This window comes from Dermacentor silvarum, chromosome 8, assembly GCF_013339745.2.
Source record: "Dermacentor silvarum isolate Dsil-2018 chromosome 8, BIME_Dsil_1.4, whole genome shotgun sequence".
Lineage (NCBI taxonomy): Eukaryota > Metazoa > Arthropoda > Arachnida > Ixodida > Ixodidae > Dermacentor > Dermacentor silvarum.
Window position 1 is genome coordinate 172,628,851 of NC_051161.1, and position 13,989 is coordinate 172,642,839.

At 47.4% G+C, this 13,989-nt stretch overlaps 1 protein-coding gene across 1 annotated transcript in view; it reads left to right on the top strand.

Annotated features, from left to right (window-relative positions):
- The window catches only part of LOC119461848 (serine-protein kinase ATM), a 754,892-nt gene that overhangs the window by 538,038 nt on the left and 202,865 nt on the right, over window positions 1-13,989 (top strand). Inside the window, exon 48 of the mRNA XM_037723219.2 lies at window positions 2,942-3,140. Coding sequence (XP_037579147.2) covers window positions 2,942-3,140 — 199 coding nt within the window. The remainder of the gene's footprint in view (window positions 1-2,941; window positions 3,141-13,989) is intronic.

Sequence of the window (13,989 nt, forward strand, 5' to 3'; positions counted from 1 at the left end):
TGTGTAACGTGCACCAATACGAAACATTTAATGGTAAAGTCAGGATGCAGGTTACATGCGAATTTGCCTCGAAGCCGCAGTTCGAGGCAAGGTTATCCGCCCTTTAAAGCTCCTAGGGAACCCCACCCTCTCCCCACGCCTGCGTGTTGAAGCTCCCTTATACCCTGCTTCATGATCGCCCCTCTCCTATTCCTTACTCTTTTTTTTTTCTTCTGATTTTTGTAATTGGGGATGCGGGACCCATCTCAACACCGGAAAAAAAAAGGATTTTGACGGCTCTGGCCTGCTTTATCAGATAAGTTGTGCTACATATTGCATTCTACAAGAGCCTGAACTCGAGAACCATCGGCCCAAATACAGTACTTTGAAATCCCTTACGTCACACTGACTGGTACCCATGCTGGGGTTTTGTTGTGAAATGCAATAAATAGAATGGCGGTCTCCATTTTCTCTTCTAATACAGTCAATGACCAATTTTTCGGACGTCTTCGCGGCACCGCCACGTACCCCATAGAGTCAATGTATAAGAACGTCTGAAATTTCGGGCGCAAAAAACCTTCGCCATCCGCGGACTTTTTGCCATGACCGCAGGTGCAAAACGGCGTTAATCATAGCCACAACCATTTTGATTATCACCCGCCTGCTCGAACTGGCGTTCTCGCACGCATATCAAGGAATGTAACACTTTGTATGTTCTTTCTATACTTATTCCACTCCTGTAATGACCCATTGTGGGTTGACAGCATCAATAAATAAATAAATAATAATAAATATCCGCTGGCAGCCGTAGCCAACACTGCGGTAACGCTAGGCCTAGCTGCTTCGACGTGCGCTACCAAGCTTCTTTCATTTCGGTGCCGCATTTTTTATTGTTATTAAAAAAATTCGCCGCTTTTAGCAATGGCGCCGATTCTGCCTTTGTAATCCTCAGCAATGTCTTGGATGCTCGGAAAGCACGATGCGCTGCATAATGCTGGTTCCTAAAAGTTAGCTTCCCCTCAATACAGCACTGTTAGGCAGAGAAGCATACCAAGAGTGAAAAGGGGCAATTGTCATGGGACACGGTACGTATTCATTAATTATACATGCGTGCACACGCCATCTCCTATCAGAGCACGAGCTATGATACGCCTAATAAAGGTACTGGCAGGCCTTCAGAGTGATGTCGGACGTGCCTGTGGCAATTTGAGCCCATGGGGGCAGTAAATGGCATGCAGAATCGTGTTTTCGGACGTATTCGTGGCTCCTAGGGAGTTCTAAAAATAGGATGTTCACTGTGTTCCACTTATTACCCTGAAATGGAAGAAACTTATGTGTTTTTCTTTAGTGTTCCTTTAATGTTCGGTAATTTTCTAGGTTTGTACAGCACATCCGGCAGCGTGTTGTACTTTGTAGGGGTGTGCGAATACCGAATGGTAGGTTTCGAATCGAATATGTAATATGAGCAAATTTATTTCGAAATTTAATGCTTATAAATTTGGTGCACGAAAAACCTGTTCTTCACATGCGTCTCCTAGCAAGAACTTGTGTATACAGTACTCTTGTTAACTTGTGCTGCAAGTTTTCAAGCGGTTTTGTCAAGCATCGGTGCATGCGGGGGTGCGCTCGTTCAAGCAGTAGCGCATCAGCGGGGGTGTGCTCGTTCTTGCGCCGAGCACAATGCATCGAGCACGAGATGCGTCATGGCTCTGAATGTACTGAATATTCGAAAAATCAAAGAGTAAATTTTCGATTTGCGAATTTCATTATTCGAACCTTCACTATTCGATTCACTGATATCCGAGTGTTTGCATGCCCCTAGTCTTTAGTGTTGGGTCGTCGCTGCCATTTTGTATCACTTGGACAGTAAAGAATTCACTATGTATTAACTGTGCTAAAACAAAAGCTGTTTTTCTGGGCCAAATCTACATAGTGCAAAATGCTTAATTCCCTAAGTATAAATAATGTTAGAATAGAAATTTTGTCGTCTGCAAAGACATTGGGTGTTGTGTTTCACGAGTCCTGGGAACACCACACAGACTACATAAAAAATAAACTTAGTAAAACCGTAGGTATCTTGCGAAAATATCAACACTACTGCCAGAGCGACAAAAGCTTATGCTCTCTTCTCTCCTCATCTGCTTTACTGTCTGGGCTACTGATACCAAGAACTCGTTGCGCAACTTGCAAAAAATGCCCTGCGTTACATTGAACGTTTGTCGTACAGTGGGCACACGGACGAATTATTTGTCAAGTTTAAAGTTTTAAAAGTTGCAACCCTATACGAATATCACCTTTTGACAGCTTTGAAGTCCGAATTAATTCAAAAAGGCAGTCACATTTGCACTTTAGCAAATTTAACTCTTAATTCCTCCTTACACTTAACAAGACACACCAACCATTGGTATATCCCCCGGCCGCGAACTAATTATGGACTGCAACTATTACAATATTGTCTTCCGAGCACAATAAATAATTTTGAACTAACAGGTGAAGGTTTACGCGCGTTATAGAAAAATGCTATTTTAGTTATGATATCCTGAATTTTTTTGTACTTGAAACATGAAAATTGTTTTGAATTATTCTGTGTGACCTTGAAAATTATTGCTTTTAGTTGTTCTTTGTGAGCTTGTTTCCGTTGCTGTCTTCGTAAGCAGGGGGTGGCGGGGCTAGTCAAGCTGCTAAAAAATGCAGCTTTTTTTCCCGCTATCCTCACCCTTTATGTACATTTTTGCTCTGTATTGTTGTGCCATAATGGTGAAATAAAGCAAATCTCAAACTTGTTGTATTCCTAGTTCCTATGAGGATAGCATTTTAAAAACTGAAGACAACGCTAAAATAAATGTTGTTTTTCTGTGTGCCTTTCTGGAAACCTGCTCCCAACGTAGGAGACAGCATGTTCGAATGGCAGCTCCAAAATGCCTTCGTAAAGCTGCTGCATTGGTGATCTGTGTGGTTACAGCAACGAGGATGAAGCGGTGCTGTTGGCCAGGTGGGAGCAGAGAGCAGCGCAGCCGGCAGTGCACTTCGATGTGGCCGAGCCAGTGCTGTGGCTCCAGAGCGTGGTACTCGGCCAGCTGCACAGCCTGCAAGCCGACGCTGCCCGCACCTCAATACTGAGACACTATGCAGTGCACGCACGAATCAACCAGCGTTTGGCGGTGAGGACAAATGCCTCATTTATGGTGTTGGTGGCACCACTCTTTTGGGACGTTCAGGCCATTCCAGTCGAGCTAATTTTAACCATGGAAGCAGCATCAATCTCCTCTTAAAGGAACAGTGACAAAAAATTTCAAACTTGTAATGTTCGTGTTGCTTTAGATTAGGGGTATACCAAATACAGTATAGACCACTTATAACGTAACCGTTTATAGTGCAGAACTGGCTACAACGCGGCCTTTTCCGACTCCTGTTTACGCTCCTGCGTATGATCGTCTAGCGCGCGCAGCGGGAGCCGGGTGGACACAAGAGAGAGGCACTTTGCCCTCTCCCGGTTCTCGCTCGCCTCTCGCGACGCGCGTGCCCGCACGGGAAGAGGGAAGGTATCCGACGGGCAAGGAGGACATTCCCCTCGCGAAAAGGTAAAAAGGTATAACAAAGCGTGACCGAGAGACCCCCGGGTCTCTCTGACCTCGCTAGACCTGACATGCCCCTACGGATATACCCGCTGCAACCCGTGAGTGACCTCGCTTGCGTGACTTCCACACGCAACGAGGCAAGCCTATTTATTACTTATTACACAGAGAGAGAGGACTTCCCCATGCAAGTGTACTTTATTGCCCACAGCAATAAACGTTGTCGAGTTGACTCGCTTGTTGGCTTATTCACCCGAACCCTACATAGCTGCGGTTGCACGCGCTCCAGGTTGGTGAATACCCCCACAGCGTCTGAAAGCCGAAATCTTTGGAAGATAGCTGGGCCTTCCTCGCCTTCTCGAGAACGGCGTCACGTTTCCGTCGAGAGGGGAGTTGTGCGATTATGTTTTTGCAGGAAGAATTGCCTGGTACGACAGTTCTATGCAGGTGAGAAAACTTCGCTGATCTTATCACCAAGCTTTATCATGATTTCCTCCAGACTTTCATTAGCATCTACGGGTATGCCTTTTATTTCGAGATTTGCATTCTGCGAATACTGATCGCACTGCACTAACCTCTGTTCATGCATTTTTGCCTTGGAAGTAAGCGACTTACACTGTTGTTTCAAGTTGGCATTATCAGTTTTTAGTGATTTATTCTTGTCTATGGTTGTCTAGAGGTCAGCTTTCATTTCCTCGTAGCTTTGATTAATGAAAGTAAGGCTGGACTTAATTTCTCTCAGTTCATTGCGAATATCGCGCTCAAAAGAGTCCTTAAAAGCCTTAAATTCTGCTTTAATTTCTTTCTTAAGGTCCTCCAGAGCAGTAGCCAGTTCCTTGCTCATTTTGCGTGAACAAAAAAAAAACTATGAAAAACTCAAATATTTCTAGCAATCAGCTATTGGCAGCAGCAGTGGTGTGGCAGACGTTTAACACAAACAGTTACAGTGAACATGAAAACCAAAACCAAAACACCAACCTGCAGCAAAGACAGAAAGGCGGTCGAGTTCTGGGACGTGCACTGTGCTGCTCACACCGCTGCTGCCATGTGAAGCGAAGCGCTGCGTTGAAGCAGTATTTGTAGCCGTAGGCTTGTCGACGTCACGGTGACGCTACAGGCTGTCTTCTTGATGGCACCAACGCACAGTTGTGTTCGATCTGCCAATACGAGTTTTGATAAAGCACTTGCACGTGGACTGGGACCGGCACTTGAGCGTCAGCAGGCAAAACTGCAGCAAAGACAGAAAGGCGGCTGAGTTCTGGGACATGCACCGTTCTGCTCACAATGCTGCTGCCATGATTCAATGAAAGCAAGCAAAACAAGAGATTCCCCCGAAGACCAAGCTAATAATAATAAACATAAGAAATAAGTGCAACATGTACACGCCGTTCTAAATCGTACACAAATCCTAGCAGCCAGGTATGCTGTTCTTATAACCAGTCTTAGTCCTAAACACTCCCCACAGTCTGACAACTCTAGCCTCTCTGGCTGCGTTGCTGCACGAGTGGAATGTTCTCACGTTTTTGACGTCGACTCTTGTGGATTCCTCGTCCAAGTTGCATCACGTACAGAGTTATTGCACCCGACGTTCCTGTCGAACTCGTCGCCGGTGTATCAGTCTGGGTATCCCAGTCATTTTACGACGTGGCCGGTTAGGCCTAGCGACGTGTTCGGCCGCCGCTTCCGTCCGGTGCCTTGCTCATTTGACAACGAGGTGCCCCGGGGACTGTCTTGCGGGCCACCGTTGGCCTGCCTTCGAAGGGGGATTGCTGCTGGGGTGCCCCGAACTACTATGAAAGGATGCAGCAAGCTTGAGGGGCCTTGCTCGAATGTCGACGGCCACACCTTGGACTGCTCCCGTCGCCAGTGCGGTGCTGGCAAGGCAACCTTCTCGGACCGGAGCCACGCAGACAATGCCAGCTCAGCACTGCCTTTTCTCTAGATCACGGCTCGGGTCACGCGCCTATAGCGCTCATGCTGTTTGGAACACTGCGTGCTCTTCATCGTCGTCGTTCTTCCACGCGTTGTCCCTTTACTTGTGACACAAGAATGTAGCGAGCTATCAGTAACTTAGGCACATAAAAATCAAGATATACAGTACGGTTTATTTTTATTAAAGAGAACACCAAAGTAGGATGCCAGCACTGATAACAGCTCAGTTCTAGTATATGAAGTAGGGGTGTGCAAATAATAGTTGAATATCACCGAATCAAATCGAATAGTGCAAGTTCGAATAATTCCCTTCACGAATCTAATATCTACTATTTGATTTTAGAGTATTCGATATATTCGGTGTAGAGACCACCCACGTAGTGCCACATGCGCTGCGGAGCCCCTCGTGCTCGATGCTGCCCAATTGAGTATCGTTCTCGGCGCAACAGGAACGCCAAGCACTACCGCAAACGGGTCGCCCCGACTGACTAGGTACCGGACTTTGTCACTGTGAGTGCTCCCTGATGTTGGACCCATGTGGGGATCGCACACATAGTGCCCGAACATGGCACTTCGCAGGACGGCACTGTATCGGCTAAGTAGCTAAGGCAAAGAATTTTACCGTCATTGACATCAACCAACAGCGCTTTTGTGCGGGATGGGATACATTTTAACGATAGTGGAGCAGCACCAGCAGGACGTCGATTCGCGGCACGGGCTGTAGCTTTTTTTAGGCGGGCCCCAGGCAATCGGGAAGGAAGATTAATTAAGCATTGAATGTAGCGACACACCAGCAAGGAGCAGAATTATACTACAAGCAGTTTAATGGACACTAAAGGCAAATAAAAAGTCAAGCTAAAGTGATAGAGTAATGCTCTAGAACGTCTAAGGCATCAATATAATCACGAACAGAGCTTTAGTAATCGAGAAATTGAGGTAAATACAGGACACGATAAGACTCCCCAGGGACATTGAGGTACTTACCCGATGACGAAGGCCCTAAAAAAAATTATGTCACTAGTACTCAACCACTCAGATTAAACAGATAATTTCATTGGATTATGAGACAGAAGAAAATGCTACTTGTCTACTTCTATTAGATTCTTAGAAAAAACTTTATGGCGTTACCCTTGATAACGACATGGGTGGTGTAAAGGTTTCGTTTTTGCTCGACTCTGTGCCGTGCGCTTTCGAGTTTCAGCAGTTCTGTTATCGTGTAGTGCTGCGCAGGTGTTACTTGCTCGCTAAACTCGCACCTGAAATTGCAAGCAGCAGAAAATGCCATGTCCATATGATGCCGCAAGATGCCCGAACAGTCCGCGAAACGGCTCGTCCAGGTGGGGACCAGCTTCGTCGCCCAACGTCGCATTGCTGCAGTCCTCGCTGTTTTTGCGCTTGGAAAAGCCGGTGTCCGGGCCGCCGTCATAGTACGCAACGACGCCGACAGCGCGATCCCTCAGCAACATGTCATCTCATCGGAGCTGAAATCAGTGAAATCGAGCCCAGCATCACGAGCCAATGTGTCTTTGTCAGTGTGGTCAACTAGGTCCATTGCGATGAGCGTCGATTATCATCATGTTTACAATTTGGCGCACGCTTTGCCTTCCGCCTTCACACTGCCATCGACTCTGTCTTGGCTCTGTTTCTGGCCGCACGTCTGCGTTTTCCGAAAAAAATACTAGAGGTGGCAGTCGTGGCGGACGGACGTGTTTCTCTGGGGCTCCGTGGCGACGACAAAAACATAAGTTCTTTCTGTATGCCTTCAGGTAGCTTCTGTTGTTAGACTTGGTGGCTTTTTTTTTTAGCCTTTAAATAGTAGATTGGAAGCGGCAGGGCTATCAACTATTGGTTCCCCCCCCCCCCTTTTCCGTGTGCATATCGGGTGTATTTGGTCAGCAAGTCTTTTCTGGACACGTGTTTCAACGCGTGCGACCGCATGGGACGTTAAGTCTTTTTGGTCTTGAAATAGTAGGTTGGAAGGGTCAAGGATATTAGCCATTAGTGTTTTTAGAGCCTGCGTATCTCTATCGTGAATATTGGATTTGTAGGATAGTCAGAGCGTGGCCACGTGTTTGAACATGTGCGAACGTGTGTCATGACTTAAACCTGCTCGACATTTATTGCAGATACAGTGGAGTCTCGATGATACGAATCTCATGGGGTCCCAAAAAATATTCATATTAGCCGAAATTCGTATCACCGAAACACAATTAAAACTAGCCAAATTAAGGCCCGGGATCAGGTTGCGAAAATCGCGAGAAAAATCGATTTTTGAAAACCACGCGTTTCGGTATCTGCAACGCTGTATCAAAATAGTTTGGCTGAAAACACACTAAAAGTGCCCGAAAAAGATTGATTCGTCAGTGCGCAGGGTGAGAAAACAGCTTTAAATTGGACAAAATCACCGCAGTTCACCGAGACATATCTCGTATTTCCCGCCACTGAGCGCCGCCGCCATCTTAGTATCGTTTGAAAGCTCAAAGTTTCGCCGTTCCGCTTCTCAATTCGTGGGTCGTCGCCATCTTGTAACAAACGCACAAACACAAAAGAAGCACGGGTCTGCGATAGGTAGTCACACGGGCCCTCCGATGAAAGCGGGCCTCCGATTGACTGCCGTGCTGAAAGGCGTCTCTCCATTGGTTGCTGCTATGGCAGGGGCAAGATGGCAACCACAGTTGTCTGCTTTATAAACCACGCCGGCGTCTTCACCTGACACGGAGAATTCGGATTATTGAGAGCTCCCAGGTTAGTGATGGATCGTCGCTCATTGGAGAAGAAATTTTGGACGAAGCACTCTTCGGAATATGGAAGCGCAAGCCTCCTACGGCAAGAAAAATACGGCGATTAGCGGGAGAAGCGGAGGAGCACCCAACTGAATGTGCTGCGCTACCTTGCACTGTGGATTACGTGCCGCGCTATCTTGCACCGTGTGACTCCGGCAGCGAAACAGACAATCGCTCTGTGCCATCGGCACCGATAACGCAGTTGACGGAAGACGCGCCAATGGAGGCTCCCGCGCCTCGGCGTACAGCCGCGCCAATCAGCCGAGATCGTATCTCGGTAGACATAGCTCGCTGCGACTAGGCAAAATGGCGCAAACACAAAGAACGCGGCCCGAAGCACAGCAGCCACTTCGTCCGGCTGATGGCACGCGGAAAAGGAGGAAAAGCACGAAAGCCACAAAAGCGCCACCGCTTCAAACTCTTCGCGCCCAGTCGCGGCCTCCGCCGCGTCCACGCCTCCGCACCAAAAGAGAAAGGGAGAAAGCACATGCCTGTGCGCTGTTCTTATTCGCGGCCGTCGGTGGGGCGGCGTTTATTCGTATCAACCGACGCGGGTCGAAAATCGATTCGTAACAACCGTTTTCTAGCACGTTGCAAACTAACAGGGCTCAGCCGGGACCACAGAAAAGTTCGTATCATTCGGAAATTCGTATTAGCCGTGATCGTATCATCGAGATTTCACTGTACTTAGTGACAAATTTTGAATAAATAAATCGTGGCACTTTAAAGTTTAAGCTTTAAGAGCTGAGAACTGAACTAAATATGGAGCGTGATGCATGGAAGGCAGTGGAAGAAAAAGTCCGAGCAGCCAAGGTCCAGGATGAGCGCAGAGCTGAGAAATGCACTCAATAAGGAGTCTGATGCACGGGAGACAGTAGAAAAAAGGCTCTGAGCAGCCGAGGAAAAACTGAACAGGGCCGCCATTAGGAACGAAAATGGTAGTGACGATGAAATACTGGCTCCCGGCGGGACAGGACAAGAAGTGCCCACAAAGTGCACAGAATGCGTGGAACATGCAGGGTGGGCAGTTGGAAAGAGGGTCACCTACCTTGAAGCTGCCGCGAAGGGAAAGCAGGAACGCAGGGGTCAATGGCCTGTGTCAAGTCCGAATCACAGGCACAAGGAGGACAAAGGGAAGCAGGGTGAGACCTTGTCAGAAGGGGAGAGTGAAAAGGTCATAATCACGGGTGATTCAAATCTGGCTAAGCGCTCAGAGGCAATTGTGGAGCAGGTGAAAGGCGACAAAAGAGTGGCGGTAGGGACGTTTCCAGGGAGGACATTAGGCAATGTCATGGAGCGAGCTAAAAAAAAGCTCACGGAGAATGGACAGCACACCACCTTGTAATAGTAGCGGGCAGAAAGGGCTAGCCCAGCATTTGGCGAAGGGTGTAGACGACTTAAGCAAGGTTTCTCCTCGGGTGCAGATTGTGGTATGCTCTGTGCCGGAGGTGCCTGTACGTGACATTAACGTACAAAGAGCAGTTGCTGCCACTAATGAGGTGATTTGGAAAGTGAGCCGAACGAAAGGTTTCAAGGTTGTGGAAGTCAATAGGAAAGTGAGAAGGTATAGTGGTTTTCAAAGAGACGGAATCCACTTCGGTCAGAGGCTTGGACGTGAAGTGGGCTGGCGACTCGCTGGTCGTGCAATTGCTTTTTGGGGGGGCCCACGGGCTCTCAGGAGGCCAGGGTAAGTAGTAATGAAGAAGGTTCTTTAGGAGAACCTCTGACTAGCAGCACCGGTAACAAAATAAAAAAGAGAAAGAAAAGAGCTCGCTATGCAATAAATTACATAAACGTGCAGGGTGGTAGAAGAAAGTTAAAGTGGTTAGAGATTGAGGAGCAGTTAAACAGAGAACAAATAGGTGCATACGCGGTTACAGAAACGCGCCTTAGAGACTTAGGAGAACCACCAATGATTGATAATTATGTTTGGGAAGGGTGCAACCAAACCAAATTGGAAAGAAAGGGAGGGTTGTCAGAATGCTCGTACATCAGGGGGCCAAATGGGAAAGAGTAAATTCAAAGTGTCAAGAGCCTCTTTGGCTATCAGGCACAGTCAGAGGAAGTAAAACGTGGCTTGGAATGTCGTATTTACATACAGGGAAAAATTGCAAAGAAGAGAATCAAAAGTTAGTGGAATGCCTAAGTGCGGATACTAAGAGTTTCGGGAATGAGGGTGAAATTATCCTGTTGGGTGACATGAATGCACACATACAGGATCTAGACGGTTATACCGACAACGCCGGGAGGTTACTTCTAGATCTCTGTAAGCAATGTACCCTCGTTATCGTGAATATGGGACCTAAATGTGATGGCCAGATTACATGGGAAGGCGTAAATAGACAATCGGCCATCGATTACTGTCTGATGAGAGAAGGAATTTATGATAAGTTGAAAGAAATGGTCATTGACGAGGAAGGATATAGCAGCATAGGGAGTGACCATAAAAGCATCATTTTGAAAATGGGATATGTAGTTGGGAAAGAGAGCAGGAAACGTAGAATTACCAGTTCAAATTTGAACGCTGAACAAATAGCAAATATGGTCACAAGAGTCGAGAAAGAACTTCACAAATGGCCAAGCAAGGAGTGAGAATATAGTGAGCTTGTAAGTGTAATTGCGAGAGAAATGAGGAAAGAGAAGCAATATGCTTGTTGGAAAGGAAAAGGGAAGCCAAAAAGCTGGTAGAACAGGGAGATACGGGAGGCGATTGACGAACGAAGGAAAGCATCACAAGAACACAGACGGGCAAAAAATTCACAGTTGCCGCAGGATGAAATAGACAGAAAATGGGAAATATACCGCGGGAAAAAAACCATGGTTCAGATATTAGTTCAAGCAAAGATTAAAGGTGAAAGTGAACGTTGGTTGTCAGAAATACGTGAGAAAAAGAAGGCCGCACCTAGAATATTTTGGAACCACATTAACTTATTAGGCAGGAAGTCGGGAACAGTACAGCAACATATCTTTGACGAAGATGGAAACAAATGGAAGGGGACGCGGCAGTAAATTGCGTTCGAAAAATAACGGCAGAGTCATTTCAGGGCAATGGCGAGGTGGTCTCTGAGGAGAGAAAGAGAATGAACGAGAACCAAATGGGAAAGGAGTTGGTGCTGAGTAATTTCAACTAGAAGACATCTGAAGAGAAAATTTCTAAACGCACAGCCACAGGTTTAGACGAGGTTCCCGCTATAGACTGATTAATGAGCTAGGACCAAAGAGTAAGGAAGCTCTGTTGAAAGCAGTAGCAAAATGCTTACAAGATAGGCGGATACCAGACAGTTGACAACAAAGTAGAATGAATTCAATTTATAAAGGTAAGGAGGAAAAAGGTATAATTTACTCGTATAGACCGTTGACCATTACATCGTTAATATTCAGGTTAGCAATGCAGGCGATAAAATTGAAGCTGCAAGCATATACAGAGAATACAGTCGAATCCCCCTACATTGAATGCCTCTTCAATGAAATTTCCGCCACAACGAAGATTTTCCGATGATGGGGAATGAGCTGCCTATAGAAAGTAATACAAAAAAAGTCCCTTCATAATGAATGCGTTTTATTAGGTATTTCCGCTTCAACAAACTTTTCGAGAACGAAACTAGGACTGAATTGAAATTGGAACTGCCGAGTAGTCAAATTAGAAGGCCCTTCCGATGCTGTGACGATTGTACGTCCGCTTGAACGAGGTTTTCGCGAACGAAATCAAATTCAAAGTACCGATTTAGGCCACTGCAATACATAGCCACGTGTGGTCATCACGTGCCTGCGCGAGACTACAGGGGATCACCGCAATCGCTGCCATTTTCTGTGGTGTGTGTCCGGTCGAAATGGCTATGCCAATGAAGAAGCGCAAATTTCTCGCTCTCCAGGAGAAGGCACTTATGATCGTCGGCAGAAAGCGGAAGGAAAAAATCTCGCAGTTTCGCAGTTTCGCCCGAAAGGCGAAACATCGATTGCGATAGCAGATTAGTAGACAGCCATACGAATTACTGATAGTAGTTTTATTGGCCGTATAACCTTATAAACACTCGCCAACTAAATTACCGAGCACGGTGTCACGTGCGCACAGGTAAACATGAACACATCTCGCTCGATGACCGTGGAAACTCGGTGTCAACACGCTGGAGAGTGAAAAGACGCGGCAATAGCAGTGAGCGAATGGACCTCTGTGCCGTCTCTCGCTTCACTGCGAACTAAACGCCGAAAGCACAGCCTACATGACTTTACCGGCACTAGTTGCACTTTGCTCACATCGCAGATCGCTTTGAAGATGTGGCCCGCGCGGGCGCTCACTTTGTGGTGCACGTCGCAGATTGCTTTCAAGATAGCACCCGAGCGGCCGCTGTTGTCATCAAGATGCTAACGTCTCGTCGTCTGGCGAAAATTACAGTCCGTAAGGCACACCAACTCCGGCGACTGCTTTGAAAATAATCGATCCTTATTATCTCATCAGAAAGGTTATCAGAACCCACAACAATCACATTGTGATGCCTCTTTTAACAGACTATGAGACTTGCGTAACGCCTTTGCTTACCATGGAGTGTAAGAAATCCAGGCTGACCGACTTCTGGAAATAAAACTTCCGGTAAGTGCAAGGTTGTCAAGCTTGCCAAGCTTGCCGACTTTGTCAATAATATGCAGTGAAATTGTGATAATTCAGACCGCTTCAATGCGGCGGTGCATGTGCCGCAAAATGAGTTTCGCAATTGGCCGGGCACGCGCGTTGGGTTAGGCGTCGACCGCAATTTACGAAAAATGCTGTAACAGCGGCGAGAAATGCATTCTCCCGTGAAGGTAGACTTTATCGACTGCCTTCGGTACGTCTCAACCTTTGCCCCCATGCCATCGCGAAGATTTCCGGGATGATGGTTTCACTTTCGTTCGCAGCTTTGCCGTTTGGTGTACGTGTATACATACCAATTTTGCGTCAACGTAGTTCTGCCACAACAAACTTTTTCGCATGTCCCGTGAATTTCGTTGTAGCGGGACTTGTGGGGTCTCACACGTGCTCTTGGGACAAAGGAACGACAATACAGTAGTGCAAACAAACAAAAGGGCATTTATTGCACCTTTCGTACACTGATACGCGCTAGCCGAATTACTATACATAGAATAGTCACATGGGTGCGCGACAAATCAAGGAAGTCCGACTCACCGCGACTGGATAGAGAGCGAATATGTTCGCCCCCTGCTATGACACCATCGCCTAGTCGTTCACGTGTACGGTCACACGAACGGTGGCGCGTTCGAACCATCCGTGTTCGTCCATACCAATGCCCTGCTCCCAGCCACGCGAGACGGTCTCGCGAATCGTGGATCGGCGCACGGGCGGGATGTCCACATCGCTCGCCGATCCCACGTCCATACCGGTGCCCTGCTCCCAGCCACGCCTCGCGAAGTGTGGATAGGCGCACGCGCGGAACGTCCGCATCGCTCGCCGATCCCAACCTCAAGAGGAAGCGCCTTCCACCTTTTGCTCCCAAGTCACCCTGCCATTCGTGGCGTTAGCATCGCGACACTCGCGCCATCTCTCGCAATATGCCGCAACCACCACGACCGCTGCCGGCGCTTAGCCACGTGGAGGAGCCGGATTACAGGAGATGCGAGCTATGCGGGGAAAACAACATTAGGGGACTCGTGAGAGTCACGCATCCCCACAGACTCGACTGTAATGGCATATTGGGAGAACTTCAGAATGGTTTCAGATTCAGTAGGCG